Source organism: Crinia signifera, chromosome 8 (assembly GCF_055691185.1).
Source record: "Crinia signifera chromosome 8, ASM5569118v1, whole genome shotgun sequence".
NCBI lineage: Eukaryota > Metazoa > Chordata > Amphibia > Anura > Myobatrachidae > Crinia > Crinia signifera.
Window position 1 is genome coordinate 49,765,376 of NC_139224.1, and position 19,771 is coordinate 49,785,146.

Genomic DNA, 19,771 nt, shown 5'->3' on the forward strand with positions numbered 1-19,771 from the left:
TTTCCCAAGTGTTCGAGAAGTATATTGCAGCCATCACAAGGAATTGAATGCCCCTTTTAGAGTTAGGAAGGTGTCTGTTATTGCTTGGCTCTATACACAATGCGAAAATAAATGTGCCCAGTGCTCCTGACCTACATGTAAAAGAAGGCTGTAATTTCCCTACATACAGAAGGAAAAAAATGTATGGTTCTGCCAAGGATCAAATTTGCTCTTGCTTTGGAGGCTGGGTACACATTATGAGGATGTATGTCCCAGCCGATGGTACCATATATCGCACTGCTGTACACGCGTCAGGAGAACATGATTGGCTATGCACACAATGGAATGTGTACGATATATCATTCTCGTGGACCCCCATGAGGGAGACTAGTCCCCGTCAGTCAGGATCCCAACTGCTAGGCATTTAACAGTTGGGATTCTGATGTCGGACTAATGATTGTCAGAATCCAGACTGTCAGAGTTATCCGGCACCCTAATATAGGAGCTTTTGATGGTGAACAGGGGACCAGCATGGGCTACGTAGCCCTATATGCAGTAATATGTGATGCACTATATGTTCTGTCACCTTTCTCTCCTAGCCAGCATTAACTTATTCAGCAATTTGTGGTACAGCAGCTCTTCTGTGGGATTGAACCAGGTGGGCTAGCTTTCACTTACCAAGTGCATCAATGAGCCCTCGGCACCATGACTCTATCTCGCTTCACTGGTTGTCCTTCCTTCGGCTTCTTTTGTTAGGTACTAACCACTTAATACCGGGAACACCCCAGACCTGCCATTCTGGAGGTGCTCTGACCTCATCATCTAGCAATCCTAATTAGGCCCTTGTTTAAGTTGCTCATATCCTTCTGTTTTTGCCCATTTTTCCTGTATCTACTATAGGGTACACACCAGAATAATTTGGCCTCATTTCCCCAATTTCAGTCCAATTTCCGATTGCTTGTAGGTAAATTGGGCATGTTTTGGCGTGTTTAGATCCGATCCGCATCACTGCTGGTCGTTTTACAGATCCTACCTGCTACAGCGAGGTTCTTCGCATAGTTATGGCCATAAGTAATGGCTTGCCCTCATGTGACCTCATTAGTCGGGCGAGTCACCTGGACGCCGTGGGCAAGCCATTACTTATGGCCATAATTATGCAAAGAACCTCGCTAAAAATGCAAAATTTTATTTCAATGATTATTATTAATAAAACCTCCAACCTTGTCTTTGTATCCAGTACTACTGAAAGGTCTCCGCAGGGTCATACCTCTCGTTACCGGTGTGCACCCCAGGATCCCACCCCTGTTTATTTATATAGATGTTCTTACTGAGCATTGTAGTGTTTGTAAGGTTTTCTTGCTTCCCGCCTGAATACATTCCTGTGTGGGGTAACAATGCTTCTGTAATACTATGACACAGTCCTTTTACTCATTCTATTACCACTAGACTAGATTGCCCAAGTGGTTCTTATCTGCCGTCAAATTCTATGTTTCTATTACCTGCTGTGCAGCGTGCAAACATTGTAAACATCAGTGCTTTGCTGAATGCCACCAGTAGATGGCACTAAGTACACCATTTGTTTTCCAATATGCTAAAGACTTTTCAATATTATTACAGTGTTGCTGGCAATATTTGTCCACTGATAAGACCTTTCATTACGAAAAATTCTTAAAATCGTTCAGTGTGTGTTCTCTATATTGCTAGTGATGCCCCCAGTCATCTGTACATGCAGCTCAATCTGGAGATATCATCAACTACAACCAAGGGCGCAACTTCGGTGGAGCACAAGCTCCATGAGGAGAGGGCACACCGCAACCCCCTTTCCTCCTTCCTTCTCTGCACCTAAGGACAGGAGCTGGGATCCTGCACCTCTAGCATCTGTCAGGGGAGTGCAGAGCACCAGCGCTACCTGGAAGTGCAGTTTGTAGGAGCGCTGTGTGCCTGCAGCACTCTGGCATCAAACAAGTACCACATGACAAGCATGTAACCCCTCCCCCTCCGGCGAAGAGCATGTTACTCCTCCACCTCCAGCGAAGAGCATGTAACTCCTTCCCCTCCGGCGAAGAGCATGTTACTCCTCCACCTCCAGTGAAGAGCATGTAACTCCTTCCCCTCCGGCGAAGAGCATGTTACTCCTCCACCTCCAGCGAAGAGCATGTAACTCTCCTCGCCTCCCTGGTGAGTATTCACAGCCTTTGCCATGAAGCTCAAAATTGATCTCAGTTGCATCATGTTTACACTGATCATACTTGAGACATTCCTACAGCTTAATTGGAGTCCACCTGGGGTAAATTCAGTTAATTGGACATGATTTAGAAAGGCACAAATCAAGCAGGACATCAAAGAAATTGTCTGTAGACCTCTGAGTCAGGATTGTCTTGAGACACAAATCTGGGGAAGGGTACAGAAAAATATCTGCTGCATTAAAGGTCCCAATGAGCACAATGTCCTCCGTCATCTGTAAATGGAAGAAGTTTGAAACCGCCAGGGCTCTTCCGAGAGCTTGCTGGTCATCTAAAATGATCTGGGGAGAGAGAACCCGATGGTCTCTCTGTCAGAGCTACAGCATTCCTCTGTGGAGAGAGGAGAACCTTCCAGAAAGACCACCATCTCTGCAGCAATCCACCAATCAGGCCAGACAAGCCGCTCCTTCATATAATAGCACATGGCAGCCCACCTGGAGTTGCCAAAATGCACCAGACCATTAGTAAGAAACAAACTTCTTTTGACGTATGAGTCAAAGACTGAACTCTTTGCTATGAATGCCAGGCGTTCTGTTTGGAGGCAACCAGGCTTCATTTTACTTTTTGAATACATATTGTATGCCGGCTATAAGGCTACCCCTTCACTTTCTACTTTGTGGTGGAACATAAAATCAGACTCCGCAAAGGCCCATGGGAGGAGCTGCTGCATCTGGGCATGTGCAGCAGCCCTCCTACAGGACCAGCAGCCATATTTGACAGTGGCAACCAGCCCAGGCAGCCTCTCTCCACCCACCCATGCACTTGGTATGTTTAATATTTAGCAGCGTGTGCGTCTGCCTTCCCAGCTCCAACACTTTCACACAGGCTGATCTCCGTTGTGTGTACTGCCCTTCCAGCGGCTGCACAGTGACAGCAGCATCTTTATTCTGCACAGCCACTGGCAGTGCCACACCAGCGCTCCCTCACGCTGCACTGGGAGCGGCACTGTCAGTGGTGTGCATTGCACTGATCAGTCACAGTGCCACGCAGCGGGTGCACTTTCAGACAGGGGGGCCCAGGGGTATTGATCCCCAGGCCCCCCTCCTTAATTTGGCTCTGATTATACAGTTAAACAAAGGTGTAATAAACCTCATGGTTGAAAAGTTGTTGTAGTGTTCATTCTAGCACCCTGCATCTTACCAAACATGTGCAGTTCCTCTTCCCTACCTGGGGTGTCGCTCTCTGCTGTGGTGCTTTCAGCACAGGTCTGGTCTGTATATCAGTGCTAAAATACAGACTACACTGTGGTAGAAGCACCACAGCAGAGAGTGACACCCCAGGCAGTGAAGAGGAACTGCATGTGTGTGTTTTACAATGCAGGGTGCTAGAATGAACACTAGGAAGTATTTTGCTTCTCAATGATCTAGAAGATGTATGTGCAGGGCCGGATTTGTGCCTAGGCCCGTGAGGCACGGGCCTCAGGGCGGCACCAATTAAGGGCGGCACAGCAGGCTGACATTCTTTTAAATAGCAGCATGGCAGAGCGGGTGGGCAGCGGCAAGTGACAAGCGGCGGCGCCGCCAACATGATTCATCATATGTCGGCGGCAGTGCCGCTCATCACCCGCCACTGCCCACTCGCTCTGCCATGCAGTGTACATCACCGGCTATCTCCGACGGTCCCCCTGCACGTCCGACTCTGCCGCTGGGTGAGCTAAGCTGAATTGCTCTGGCTCACTGCCGCCGGCAGGGAAAGCAACTAGGCTTAGCAGCGCGAACCTCCCTGCAGTCAGTCAGTCAGTGTGAGAGAGACTGACTGAGTCTGCACATAAAGTTAATTCACCCTCCCTCTGTCTGGGTCCTCCATACAGTTAGCAGTCCAGACTGCTTTACATTTTTTTGAGGTGGGCTACAGTAAAATTTGTATGTAATCTATATATATATATATATATATATATATATATATATATATATATATATATATATACATACATACATACATACATACACATATATATATATATATATATATATATATATATATATATATATATATATATATATATATATATATATATATAGACTTATACCTTAATAATGATTGTGTTAAAATAGGGGGGGGCGGCCAAAAATGTTGTGCCTAGGGGCGGCCTGACCCCTAAATTCGCCCCTGTGTATGTGACACAGGAAACAAGACTAGTTGAAGACATTACTGAACTTTAGGATGGAGTTAGATGTGATCGCTCGCATTGCATCCCCGGCACGTGTGCAGTCTGATTTCGGTGATCAGTGGCGACTGATCAGGTACTGCATGCGGGCTAAATCAGCTTTTTATACATTTTTGTCTTCTGATCTAAAAAAAAAAAAAAAAAAAAAAATCCCAACCCTGTAGACTGGGCTCTCACATACAATAGTTGTAATTTTCAGATTTATAATGTCTTTTAAAGGAATGGTTTATGAATGAAAATGATCTTTTTGGAATAAATCTTCTTAAGCTTTGTACACACGGGGTGATTGGATGATATCTCCGTCAGCGACTGGGCAATTTGGACTAAGCAGAATCACTTAGTCAAAATCGCCCAGCCTCCAACCAGTTCGTACTACCCTTTAGTGTAGCTTGTTGCTGCACTCAACATGTTGTTGTTGTTGTGCTGCTTTGTCAGACACTCATTGTATAGCAGCTGCTGGCAAACAAAATGGATCTACTTATGTCATACAGTACATGGAAATGCCTGTACCAAACTACATCCAGCGTACCACAGAAGCTGTGGGGAGCCAAAATGACAATGCACAACAAAGCACACGTGTGAGGTGCAGTGCAATATATTGCAACAGTTATGCCTCAATGATAACAGGAACAGTCCAAAATGAAATTCAGTGGGCTGGTATCTTTGATAACTAGAATATTGCATTCTCTTAAGTAATATCCCTAAATTGTAGGTTTTAAAGATTTTTTTTTCTGAAATTGATCCTATATTGTAATTTTGAACAACTGCACAATACATTTTCTATCTTCCTAATCAAACTTCTCTAATACCCCTTTCAGACAGAAAAGTCTGAAAATCCCGGCAAATACACGGCATTTCAAATGCAGTGTCAATTTGCCGGGAGCAGCCTGACCCCCCTTCACACAGAAGAACAAATTACCGGGTTGAAAATTTCTACCCGGTAATTTGCTGAATAACACGGGTATTTCTTCTGTGTGAAAGGGTCAACACGGGTCATAAATCCCGTGTCCTCGACCCTGGTCAATTCCCGGGTCGGAGACACAGGATTTACGACACGGGTGTGCCCTTTCACACAGAAAAAGGACCCGTGTATTTAATGAAATTCCCGGGTGGAACTGCTTCACCCGGGTATTTCATTTTCTGTGTGAAAGGGGTATAAATTGCCCTTTATTAAAAATGAATATTTGAAATGCACAAAAAAAAAAGTAAACTATTACGTTATACTACTATTAGTAAATATAGCATGAGGTCAGGCAGGACAGCAGAGCACAGTACTATATCTGCCCTGGATACATCGGCATCCTTGCAGTTAGGTATAGATTATTGATACCCCTTTCAGACAGAAAAGTCTGAAAATCCCGGCAAATACACGGCATTTCAAATGCCGTGTCAATTTGCCGGGAGCAGCCTGACCCCCCTTCACACAGAAGAACAAAATTACCGGGTTGAAAATTTCTACCTGGTAATTTGCTGAATAACACGGGTATTTCTTCTGTGTGAAAGGGTCAACACGGGTCATAAATCCCGTGTCCTCGACCCTGGTCATTTCCCGGGTCGGAGACACGGGATTTACGACACGGGTGTGCCCTTTCACACAGAAAAAGGACCCATGTATTTAATGAAATTCCCGGGTGGAACTGCTTCACCCGGGTATTTCATTTTCTGTGTGAAAGGGGTATAAATCGGATGCCATAATCGCCAGCTCCGTCCACTGTCTAAATCTTGTATTGGCTTTGTTTTAGCTATGAACTGTTGAAACGTCGGATTTCCACTGGAGTTAATAGAATGTTTATTGCTGATAATAAACCTGGGACATCCCTGTACCCAGGACAATCAAGAGAGATTAGTCATGGCCCTATTCTAAGCAATTCTGCATTGTAGACTTGTGTTACCTAATTACTGTCTCACCGAAGAGCTAGTCAGGGAAGCTGCAGAATGCTAATATTCGAAGAGACTGCTGCATCTATATGTAACTATCGCTTGGTTCATCTGTTTGTTTGTTTTTTGCATTGTAGCATATCTGTAATAGAGAAATGCTTCAGCAATCGTGTCCCATGAGCTCTGAGAAATGATCTAAGCCTATTATACCCCTTTCACACCAGAAATGCAGGGACAAACCCGGGAATTCAGTTCCAGGGACAAGCAGGTACATTCTCGGGTTTGGACCCATTCACACCAGAAAAGTCCCTGCATTTTCTGGTGAGTGAAGGGGGCGGGAAGGAGGCCAGAAGGAGGTGGGGAGGAGGCAGGCAGTCGGCGGGATGGCGGCGGAGGTGGACAGAAGGTGGTGAGAATACTCACCCCGGTTGCTGGTCCGGGATCCACACAGGCGGCGCAAATGACGGGAAAGGCGGCGGATGAAGATGACGCAGCTCTCCGGCGCCCTCGCTGCCGCCGGAGAGTTGTGTCAACATCCTCCACCGCCTGTCCCATCATTTGCGCCCCCCGCCTGCGTCCATTCCCGGCCAGACAGTACACCGAGGACCGGCAACCCGGGTAAATATACCCTACCACATTCACACCAGCCAGGTCCCCAGGTTGAACCCTGGAACAACCCTGCTACCTAGCAGGGTTGGATTGCCGGCAAATTAGCCCTGTAATTTGTCCCGGGAACCTTTCACACCAGCGCTGGTACCAGGTTGTTCCCGGACTCAACCCGGGAATTTAGGCTGGTGTGAAAGGGGTATAAGTTTCAGCTGAAGGGTCACTTGACAATGTTTGCAAAGTGTGGAGTGGAGAGCTGTGCAATAAGTATTATTTACAATAATTAGCCTTGCATACATCTGGAGAAAATGTTAATTAAGCTGGGTACACACCTACAGATTTAGCTGTCCAATCTGTGCCGGGAACAAAAATCTGGTAATATATGGGAGCATATGACAATCAACCATTCTCTCCCAAACCCTCGAAAATGGACAAAAACTATTGTTCATATAAATTTGTTTAATCAAATGGACTTAACCAATTTGTGTGTATGACCTTTGTCTGTTTTTCATTTGTTTGGGAGCATTAGTTTTTCTCACATGCTCCAGATTTTTGTTCCCACCATATACATTGGACAGATAAATCTGTAGGTATATGTATACCCAGCACTAGATACAGTACCTGCGTTCTGCCCTTTGGTTACCGGCCACCCGGCAATTACCAGGTGCAGCTGGACCTCATTCACACCACCTGCAAATTACCGGGTTAAAGCTTTTCAACCTGGTAATTTGCTGAACAACATGGGTTTTTCGGTGGTGTGAAAGGGTCAACACGGGTCTACAATCCCTGCACTCCAACCCTAGTCAAGAACAGGGTCGGAGTGCCGGGATTTAAGACCCACGTTGAAGGTCGCCAGGAGTTTTTCATGAATTTTTGGTGTCTCTGTAATCTTACGTCAACATGTACACCGTATATATTCACTGTGTCTCCCCTCGAATGGCTCTCTGCAGTCACCATGCTTTGGGCACTGTGCCTCGCTGCCCTTGGCACACTATTATATTCCCACTCTATCCCCACTTGGATAGTAAAGTGTGGTACTTGTGTATTTTGGCGGCGCCCCCGATGTCCGTCGAACGCATCGCATCGTATGCCATGCACCCGATGGCATGCGATGCGACGCGATTTTGACCCCCTATACGATCAAAAATCGTATAAGCACCCTAAAGGGTGCTTTTGAGCACCCTAATGGGTGCTTACAATGTTAAATGCACCCCCACGCCACCCCCCCACTATAAACGTGAACCCGAAGCGTGGCGAGGGGCGGCGGTACGCGTCCTACGACCTTTTCATACCCCCACTATCCACGTCGGCGTGGAGTTGAGAATAGAATAGTGTGGCGAGCGCAGCGAGCCACCGAGCCCGAAGCGTGGCGAGCATACGCGGATACCTTCACAGGTAAATGCGACCCTTCGCGGGCTTCACAGGTATCCGCGTCCCCTCGCGGGGCTCGCTGCTCTCGCCACGCTTCGGGCTCGGTGGCTCGCTGCGCTCGCCACACTATTCTATTCTCAACTCCACGCCGAGGTGGATAGTGGGGGTATGAAAAGGTCGTAGGACGCGTACCGCCGCCCCTCGCGGGCTCGCTGCGCTCGCCACGCTTCGGGTTCACGTTTATAGCGGGGGGGTGGCGTGGGGGTGCATTTAACATTGTAAGCACCCATTTGGGTGCTTAACATTGTATAAGCACACATTAGGGTGCTTATACAATGTTTAATCGCATCGCATCGTATGGCATCGTATGGCATCGTATGCCATGTACAATGGCATACAATTTCAAAATTGTATGCCATCATGCACTATCGTACGATATCGCGTCGCATCGCATACCATCGTATGCGTTATGGTATGCAATGCGATGGGCGCCGCCAAAATACACAAGTACCTAAAGTGTAAAAAAGCACCTTTAAAAAAAGGACCATGAAAAATTCATGTCAACCTTTTGATTGTCAACCTTGCCTATGTCAAGCATGAACTTGTTGTCTTTCCACTGACTGCATACCTTCTGCAGCTGCAGGTAGTCTGAACCACTGTTAGCTCTCTTGCTCTGGGGTAAATGTATGAAGCCATCATAAGGGAGGAGAAGTGATAAGATGCCTTGTACTTTATCACCGGCCAATCAGCTCCAAACTCTCCCTTTTTAAACCCAGCCTATAACTTAAAAGTCAGGAGCCGATTGGCCGGTGATAAAGTACCAGGCACTTTATCACTTCTCCTCCCTTATCACTGCTTAATACATCTAGCCCTCTGTCCTATCTCTTCTACACCTGCAGCCTTGCAATGTCATAAGTGATGCCACCAATGCATGCCCTGTCTTAAACTTTAGGAGGTGCTACCAAGTACTTAAGACAAGCTAAAATCTTGTGAAATCACCTAATTGCCTGGTGGCCTATTTTTACCCAACCCAGATCTAGGGCTATAAAGCAAAAATGCGATAAAATTGCAAGCACTAAAATCCGCATGCTGGGTTACTGCCGCAGGGGATACTGCCAGCAAAAGCTGGCGATACCCCATAGAAGCCTATGGGCTTCTCTTCATGACCCCCACCGGCCCTTGCAGCCCCCCTCATCTGATGTCCAGGCAGCCTCCTGCTGTGCTGCCCGGACCAGTGACTTCCACCTCCCTGGTACCTTCCGGGTGCAGGAAGGAGGAGGAGCCCAGCAGTCCTTGCAGCCCTCTGAGCAGCAGGCTGCTGAGCACAGGAGGAGGGGCGGAGCAGTCGGAACCCGCTCACTCCGCGCCGGCTGTTTCACACAGGGCAGCTCTGATCACAAGAACTGCCCTGTGCAATACTATTCGCATATGTTAGAGCTTATGCAATTAGAATCGATGTGGTAGCCGGATGTAAGGGGCGGAGGATGTTAGAGCATTTCTGCTTAGGGGCGAGAGGCTCTATTATATAATAATGTGTGACATATGGGAGTATGATAATAATACAATTATTATTTTTATGTTTTAATTCACCCACATCAGCTTCTGCCCTGGGAGACTGTAATACATTTACACACAGACACATTAGGGCAGGCATGTCCAAACTATGGCCCTCCAGCTGTTGTGAAACTACAAGTCCCATCATGCCTTGCCACAGTTTAGGGAATGCTAAAACTATGGCAATCCATGCTGGGATGTGTAGTTTCACGACAGGTGGAGGGCCACAGTTTGGACATGCCTGCATTGGGGCCTATTTAAAGTAGGTACATGTTTTGTGCTGTGAAAGGTCGACACGTGAAAAATGTCGACATAAGGTTTTTCTTCTTTTTTTTTTTTTATCGACTTGTTCCTACTTTACCATCCCAGTGGGTATAGACAGAGACTAAAATAGTTTGCTGAGTGCAACGAGGCACCGTGCACAAAGTACGAGCCATGCCATGGGGCTTGGTACACTTATACGGTGTCTATGTTTTCATAGACATTCAAAAATATGAAAACTCATGTTGACCTTTTCCCATGTCAAATTTTTGCTTGTGTCGACCATGTTGGCCTAATGTATGTCGGCCTTTTTTATGTCCTGACCCTTTGACTGTCGACCCATACCTGTCCAGCATATCGCTCCTCACAGCTCTCATTGGATTCCATGTGGTTCCTCCATTCCCAGCTACCAGCACGCCTGCTCTCCATTATGTGTCCCCTATAGAGCCACAGCGCTTCCCTCACCGCAGTGTCCCGTAGCCATCTCCATGCCTCGTTCCCATAGGCCATTGCTGCAGAAGCAATCTGTCTAATTATTGCGATGCTGCTTATTTATGTAACAACATATAACAAGTCCAGCAAATGACAGGTCAGAAATACCAGAAGTAGCCCTGGGATTTAGTAATATAAATAATGATGATCTGACATTAGGATCTGACCAGCAATAAGTGTGTTGATCCTTCATTTGACTGTCACTGTTCTGTGTATGCTGCTGTATACACAGTGAATGGTGAACCTTTCATTCCTGCAGATTTAAAGCAGGCACTCGTGTATCCATTAGGAACCTGTCCAGAGTAAACCTTTCCCCATCCAATGTCAATCACCTGACGCACCCCTGGTGGCAGGAGACAGGCTGTATTTAGCAGAGGATGTGTGAAGTACAGCGGTTTCCTGTGTCTGCTAAACGGATTCAGGACGTTTACAGAGTATTTGGATTATTCCTATTTATTGTAAACTTGTGAGCAGGACCAACTTACCTCTTTGTCTATTAATATTCAGATTATAGATTTTAATTCTATTTTTATATACATTGTGTGTGTGTGTACAATATGTGTGTAAAAATGTCTATGCTATGTGTATATTATAATGTATCTTATTCATTTGCCTATTCCCTTGAATACCATAACTTATCTTGCCTGGGTCTCTTGTGTTCCTGTTTGCAGATCACCATGGCTCCATTCCTGAGGATTGCCTTTAACTCTTTTGAGTTGGGACCTATGCCAGGACAATCTGAACAATGTCAGCCATTCTGTGCAGTAAAGGTGAAGGAATCCCTGAGTACAGGTGAGCGGATAGGAGATCCTTTATGTATGAACACCTATATTTTGTGTGTCTGGGCTTTATTGCTTTATGCCAGGCAGTCTTGAAGGTGCGGATGGCCTTTTTCCAAACCTTTTAGGTCTCTGTTGTGACAAGAACGTTGATTTATTATATTGCTCTTGGCAGGCATTCCCTAATAAAGGAATGTAGGTATCAGGAATTATCCAGAGCAGCCCTGAAGCAAAGGTGGCTTTTCCCACCCTGAGATTGGAGTTATTTGTGAACAACTCCTATGTTTAAGACCCACATGGCGGAGGAACATACCCAGATAAGTCACAGTTTAAAACTATGAGAAATTATCCAAGGTAGATACACACTGGTATAGAGCCTTGATAGCTAACCTTGACAATACAGCTGTTGTTGAACTACACATCCCAGCATGCTCTGCATCAGATTTAGCATGGCCAAATAGCAAAACTGAAGCAGAGCATGCTGGGATGTGTAGTTCAACAACAGCTGAAGTGTCAAGGTTAGCCTTCAAGGGTATAAAGCAGGGCTGGGCAACACCGGCCCTCCAGATGTTGATGAACTACACATCCCAGCATGCCTTGCATCAGTTTCAGCATGGCCACATAGCAAAACTAATGCAAAGCAACCTGGGATGTGTAGTTCATCAACAGCTGGAGGGCCACTGTTGCCCAGCCCTGGTATAGAGTAATGCTGAAGGAACAGAGATGAGGTAGTCACAGACGTTTAGTTTGGTGGTAATGTCCCAAAAGGCAAAGGGTTTGGCACATTGTTTTGGCCCTTTACAGTACCTAGTGACCCCTGGTTCTTTTGCTCCAGCGGGTAATGCCTTTTAATGACTAAATAATGTATAATGCTGCCAACTTGCTTATAGCCAGAAGCTGGAAGTTTCCCATCTCGCCTACCCATGGTACACTCATAAATAGAAATTGCTATGTCTCTTCAGTGGAATATATTACTTCCCTTTCTAAGTAATCCTCCCTAAATATCCACAAATCTGGGAGCTGTAGTTCACACTTGTTAGACTTATAAGAGACTCTCACAGGTCTTTTAAGGTTTCATATCCAGCAGAGTCATAATGCGGGTCAGTGCTTCCTGTTCACCGCAGGTTCTCCTGCAGCCGCTCTCTGCTGCCATGTTTTATTGATGCTCCTTCTATGATGTGTGTTTCCCATATTGCATGTTGTCTTTTGTCACTGTTGATATTTGGATAAATAAAAATGTATAAAAAAAAAAAAGCTTAACTCTCAGAAATAAAATGTAGCTTCTGACGAGGTCTATAAGAGTATGCAGTTATTCAGAGTTTTGGTAAGAGATGTCACATATTGTAGGAGATTTAGGTAAAATGTTGATGTTAGTAGTATGTGGTCTATGGGACAATCATTTAACTAGTGAGAACTATAGCAAATTGTGTGCCTCCCCCAGTCTATCATATACAGTGCAATGTGCCTCCCCCTCTGTGTAGTATAGGATATGTGCCCACCCCCTTCAGTAGGTTCCTCATTCCTTGCCTCTGCAATTCCTGTTTCTTGGGCAGCTTCCTTGACTCCTCCTCTACACACTGTATAGTGCTGCAACGGTTCTCCTCTCCTGTCTTGCTACATCACATGTGTGATGCTGCTGGGGTCATCAGCTCACACTGGGCACTGGCAGTGAAGGAATACAGTCACCCACGGCTGGAGTCTTCTACGCTCATAGGTGCCTCTTCAAGCTACCATGACTTTTTTTTATCTGAGCAATGGTGGGTGGCCTTGCTCCCTGGATAATCACCAGCAGCTGTGATGTGGGAAGGGGAGTTTGCTTTTTGACTCCGGCAAGTTGCATCCCTAGGCGCAGGCCTAGCGGGAAATCCACCACTGATTATCATTATCACTGAGAATTTGTAAGGATTTATCAGGCATACGTAAATGAAATGTACATGCGTCCTCAGAGAGACTACACGGGACATCTCTTCACAACATACCAGTTTCTTCACTGAATTCCTACTGCTGCAATAAGGTTCTGGATGCACAAATAGTATTATATTTACAGACAAAGTGAACATTCATTTTTTTCAAAGTACACTAGAGGAGTTTATGCAAAGTTGGTGAAGCAGTTAGACCGGTCTGCAGCAAGGATGTCTACGTGCTGGTTGAAATGTAGGAGCATGAAGAAGTGAAAGGCGGACAGGTTTGGACTGTACTCTGGATCACCAAGTTCCTGGATAGGGTCATGGGACAGACAATCCACCACTTCCCTGGACTTGTAGGCAGGTGTATTGTCATAATGCTGAAGGGCACCATGATCGCATGTTCTTGGACAGTGCCTGGAAATGGCGTCCAGTCTTTTTTGGCAGGTATTTGTTGGCATTTTAGTGACTGTGTATTGCTGCATACTTGTTATGGTAGCTACATGAGCCGTCTGCCCATAAAAGAAGCCCCCATCTTATTGGCCACACTGTGCTTACTTCAGAACTTATGTGGCAGCTCACCTCCAACTGGAGTCCAGTGGGACCACTGTATAGCATCTGGGTCAAAACTAAAGATCCAGAATTCATCCCCACTGAGGATCTCCAAGATAGAGTTTGAGTGACCACCATCAAACCTGACCAGCATGCTGTGACACCAAGTCTTTCTGTTCTTTAGTCAGCTGAAAAGTCACCCAGCATTCAGAAACCTTGCCCATGCCAAGCTTTATTGTGATGTATCAAGTGGGTGGATCCCAATGAGATGCCTATCTCCTTCACCAACTGAGCCATGTCACCTTGGCATCCACCTCCAGTATGGCCCAGCTGGCAGCAGCATTGTCCTTGGTGATGGTGGAAACAGGTCTGCCTTAGCGCTTATCATCTCCCTGGGACTGTGTCTCGTATCAAAATTCTACAAGTCACTCAACCACAGTGGTTTAGGACAGTGCTTCCTTCCCAAAAGCAGCTTGCAGTCGGTGAAAACCATACTGCACGTGGAGACCATCTTGTACTCATAGAAGATCATGGCTATCTAATGTGGAGCGCCAGAAATGAAATAATTGATTATTTTAGACCTAATGTTTTTTACCCTTTAAAATTAAATTCTTCTTTCCCCACTTGTCAGTGCCCTGCTCCTAGATTGAAGAGTCTGTAATATTTAAATAAAGATTTTTGTGTTTATCCATTTCATTCCTGGAATGACCACTTGCACACAGTGTAGATTTGCAGGTCATAATGACCATTGTCTATACTAGACAGCAGGGTATGTGGATATAGCTATATATGTTTCTATGTATCCCAGCATTTTGCTGTCTAATATGGTTTCCTGATAAAATGCAGCATTCCTGGTTCTAGTTCCTACACATGACAATCAGTGAGCGAACCCATACTGACTTTATATTACACTCCCCCCTGCATTTTACAGAGAGGGGAAAAACACTGGTCCAGAAAAAGCCAACAATGTACCCAGATTGGAAGTCTAAATTTGACGCTCACATTTACGAGGGGCGCGTGATTCAGATTGTGCTGATGAAGGCAGCTGAAGACCCCCTCTCTGAAGCTACAGTCGGAGTAGCGATGCTCGCGGAACGCTGTAAGAAAGGCAATGGCACGTCTGAGTTCTGGGTATGTAGGCTGCACAAAGGAGCGAGTATAAGTGTTTTTACATAGGATTTTCTTTTAACATTTTCTCTCACTCACTAGCTGGACCTGCAACCCCAGGCCAAAGTGTTAATGTCCGTGCAGTACTTCCTGGAGGACACAGGTATGTCATAAAGATGCGTATTACTATGTGCAGTGTTTGTGGTGGTCATGTGTGAGCTCTGTTCTCACACCTTGTACCTGGCTCAGCTGCTGGTGTGTGGTTACAGGACGGTGCATGCGTTCTGCAGTAATCATTTTATGTTTGGGCAGTCCTTTATCAACAGTCCGCTTACTGATCCAGCACTCTTCCTGACAGCAGGTACAGCAGACCAGGTTGCGTGGTCCATGATCAGCACCAATCTCGAGTCTATGCAGATCTCCAGGGCTTGATTTTAATAGTAAGCGTAGCAGGCCTGTGCCTTGGTACTATAGAGAGGGGGCCCGTTAGCATGGAATGCGGTTGACTGTCAATAGGTCGACCACTATTGATCGACATGCCATACAGTAGGTTGACACATGAAAAAGGTTGGTGTGGTCAAAATGTCGTTGACATGAAAAAGGTCAACATGATTTTTTTTTCTCCCCAAACAGTGGACATAGATGGAGAATATAATAGTGTGCCTGAAGAATGGCGAGGGAAGCGGTCCACTTATACGCTGTCCGTGACAACATAGATAATAAAAACCTGAAAAACAAATGTCCACCTTTTCCGTGTCAGCATATTATTCGCGTTTAACTTTCGATCCTGATGTCTTAAGCCATTTCGACCTTTTCAATGTGTTGATCTATGACCTGTTGACCAATAGTGGTCGCCCTTATCACTGTAGTGGACCCTACATACCAGCACTAAAATAGCTGTCAGATTTTTCTACTGTCCGTTTGCGTTGCATACTATACCTGTAGCCTGGTCTGTCTGTGGCCACTTAAGTCCGGCGTTGGGAGCGGTGGATACAGTTATTGTACAGATCTGTAATGGCCGAAAGATATTTTGGTCTCCTTTTTACAAATTACTGTCCTATTGAAAAATATTTTTTTTGCTGGTTTCCCTGACTCCGCAGGTGAGAAAAAACAAACAGTTGGTCCTTTGTTATGAGTTACTATAAACTATATACAGCTCCAGGCATTGTGAGGGACTGCAGAAACATGAATTAGCATCTATTTGGCTTTTAATAATAGTGTGTTCCTTTACTTGTATGCATAAGTACAAGTAGTCACCGTTGCAAACTGCAGAAAATGAGAGGCCTGTGTGTGTGTATGTGCATCTTTACTTCTCTGTTCCTTTTCTGGATTTCCTTTAAAGCCCTCGTCTGTCCTTCCCTCCTCCCTCACTGAGTTACACAGTTACACGGGGCAGGTCCACACTCTGTGACTGTGTTTATGCTGCATACAGTCCCAGGATAGCTGTGCTGGAATTGGCCACCACTTACCATGCTGGGTGCCGCATCTGCACGCCGGAGGGGTTAGTGTGCTACCTGCTTGCGTGTCACTGCTGTGCACCAGCTGAGGGTTTCACAGTGAGGAAATGGCTTTACCACTTATGTGTTCTGACGGCTTTTATTGTGTTGTCTTGTCTATTAGTCATGTACAGTGTGTATGTGCCTTTTATGTATTTGTGTTGACTGCAATGATGAAACCAAATATTGCCTGAGGTGTTTTAGCTAGATGTTGATATGCTGATAAAGCATGTGCAATTTTAAAGGGGGTTTAATCCACACATGTATTTACAAAATTATTATAATTGATTAAAGACTATATTTATTCTGTCTTGTAATCCATCGACCCATCCTTGTCTGAATGTAGTTAAATGTATGGTTGTGTTTTGCAGTGTATTACTGTATCTATTAGTTTCCACAGGCTTCTAATTTGTTTTAGTTGTACTTTTGAGTTCTGTTGTGTTCCTTTATTTTATGCTTCATTTATGTCTTTGGCTTGATAAATCGTAAACGGGTCCTCTAACTTCAGTGCTGCACTTGAATATGATGACAGATCTCTCTGGTAGATACAGTTGTATGTCATGCACAGATCTGAGCTTCTCTTTCAATATTCAGGGGGGGGGGGGGAGGAAAAAAACAGGTTTGCCTTGAATTCTGTGAAGGTGGAGTCCCCCTTTAGTTCTCTTTCAAGGTGCCCATACACTTTATGCAATTTTGGCCAATTTCACCCGATTCCGCCTGACGACGATTCTGGGACGAGGAATCTGGTGAAAGTGGCGAAATCGCATGCGTTTGACATCCCATCCGATGCGCGGCCCCATGTGCATTGGATCAGATCCGGAGATTGAGCCTGCTGCCCATAAGATTAATTGGAATTGCGGCCATCAGCCCACATTGCGCCTGCTTTATAGCAACCGCGATAAGTCGGATGCGATTTCCCTTCCCTTTCCGTGCTATTTTTACATGCCATAAATTACATGCTATAAATTCATGTAAAAATGACACATATGTGCCAAATCAGAAGGGAAGAACTCCCTGGGAGCTGGCTGGGGAGTTCAAGTGAAACCTGATCCGAATTGACCCTCAGACAAGTTGCAGTAATGTATGGGGGCCTTTATACTTGGCCCTTGCTCACCTGCTATCACTCAAGACTCGCCACTGCTTGCATAGTCTCATTTTTATGTTACACTTTCTCCTAACAGATTGCAAACAATCTGTACGAGAAGATGAAGGCCTGGTGACCATAAACCGGAGGAGAGGCGCCATCAAGCAGGCCAAAGTACACTACATAAAGAACCATGAATTTACCGCCATGTTTTTTCCTCAGCCAACTTTCTGCTCCGTCTGCAGGGAGTTTGTGTGGTAAGGATCCTTCAGTCAGTATCATCAGTCTTCAGATCAGTGTACCATTTATTTTACTAATCTCCAAGTGCGTTATCTTTGCTTTATCATTAGTGTTGTATTGAAAGCTTTTTTGTATATTGAAATAGCATTGTTCTGAGTGCATCATGTTTATAGAGTGAATTAACGTTGGTCTCTATATCATTCTATTGTACAGGGGCTTGAACAAACAAGGATACAAATGCAGACGTAAGTTCATGACTGATATAATATGTATTTCTACTTTGAAGTCTGATTGATAGATTCTGTAACTTATTGGTGTTAGGACTTTCGTCATATAGAAGTGATCAATGAATGCGATTAAATGCTGCATTGTACATTTTTGTTTACTAATATAAGTGAAAAAAATATTTTATAAAATAATTGAATTATCCTCATTCTCTGAGGTGACAACAAGTGTCCATAACACCTACAAAGAGATCATTACCATGTAAAATAATGTTAAAATGCATAAAATCCCAGCATACATAAAGTACACCCTATGCTAGTAAACCATAGCCCATTACATAAGTACAAAACACGCATTGTCAAATCACAGACCGGGTAGGGGTATAATACTTGATGTACCAAGCATGAGTGAGAGAAGCAAATTGGCACTTGGTGAGCCTGTACACAGTGTATGGGCAAGCAGACGGTATCACTACACGGAGATGAGACAACTGCTGGCAAGGATAGAGCAAGGGGCAGAATGACAGGGAAGGAGAGTAGGTCAATGTGTATTTCTACAAATAGGAGTGTTAAAGTGGCCGTGTGAAGGAATGATACTTTATTTGAGTTGTGCACATTGTCTGGGTCAAATATCTCATTCTATTTTTTCATAACTACCTCACTTTTCCCTTGTTAACTACTGTAGGTATGCGATCTATGGATCAAGTCATTATTCTCTTTTCTTCTATTTGCCTTGTTTCTCATTCCAAGAGGTTCTCTGTCTGCGTTACTTTTAACTCCTCTCTTGTATTCTCTCTCTCTCTCTCTCTCTCTCTCTCTCTCACTTGCTCTCCCTTGCTCTCTCTCCTTGCTGCTGCACTCTGTCCTTCTCATAGTAACCGCCACTGTGAGCATGTAACTAGTCTTCTCTTGATATGGTCACAAATTCTTCTCTTGCTTACAGAGTGCAATGCTGCCATACATAAAAAATGCATCGACAAGATCATTGGCAGGTGTACGGGCACAGCTGCCAACAGCCGCGACACCATGGTGAGCGCTTTGTTTTCTTTAGATGATCTAATGCAGTTACTGTTTATTATATCACTTAAAGGTATGTTACTGACTGGCAGAGAAATATGCGTTCAGTACTTGTGGTTTGCAGCACATGTAGTGCAGTGCGGTTTGCTCTCCCTACAGCCACTTCTCTTTTATTTGTAGAGAGATTGTCTATCATTGCCTGCAGTTATACAGATGCGATTAGATAAGAAGCACATCTGTACACACGTGTATATGTACGGACCATCGTACGCTAGTCACATAGAGACTGATGGTAGTATAAGTCATTATAAGGAGGAGAAAAACTGCAAATAAAAGTTTCTCTTGAAAATCATAAGGTGGCCCTGTACCCTATAGAGATGGCTTGTTGGACAAACCTGTGTAGTCACTCACCTTTATAATGTATCATGCTCTTTCACGCCTACCGGGATGTACAGGTACAGCAAAGCAAGAGAGTATTCACAGTTGAATTCGATTCATGTATGGGGACCTCTAGTCTATAAGTTACATTAGCTCTTGCTATCTGTTTATATCTATTGGCTCTTTCTTTGCAGTTCCAGAAGGAACGGTTTAACATTGATATGCCTCACCGGTTCAAAGTGTACAACTACAAGAGCCCTACTTTCTGTGATCACTGTGGCAGCCTGCTTTGGGGTCTGATTAAGCAGGGTTTAAAATGTGATGGTGAGTATTCAGACTTCTGTTTTGTTACTTTCTGTTAATGGGATGTGACCATCATCTGGTTCCTCAATTGTTTTATTTCATACTACTTTTACTCTAGCTAGTCAGGTCCATTCAG

At 44.9% G+C, this 19,771-nt stretch overlaps 1 protein-coding gene across 2 annotated transcripts in view; it reads left to right on the forward strand.

Moving 5' to 3' along the window:
• PRKCD (protein kinase C delta) overlaps nt 1-19,771 on the forward strand; it is a 74,050-nt gene that overhangs the window by 34,710 nt on the left and 19,569 nt on the right. For both annotated transcript variants that reach the window (XM_083156327.1, XM_083156329.1), the window contains exons 2-8: nt 11,223-11,343; nt 14,718-14,917; nt 14,996-15,056; nt 17,571-17,730; nt 17,927-17,958; nt 18,881-18,966; nt 19,527-19,656. In XM_083156327.1, the coding sequence (XP_083012453.1) occupies nt 11,229-11,343; nt 14,718-14,917; nt 14,996-15,056; nt 17,571-17,730; nt 17,927-17,958; nt 18,881-18,966; nt 19,527-19,656 (784 nt within the window). In that variant the 5' untranslated portion in view covers nt 11,223-11,228. The remainder of the gene's footprint in view (nt 1-11,222; nt 11,344-14,717; nt 14,918-14,995; nt 15,057-17,570; nt 17,731-17,926; nt 17,959-18,880; nt 18,967-19,526; nt 19,657-19,771) is intronic.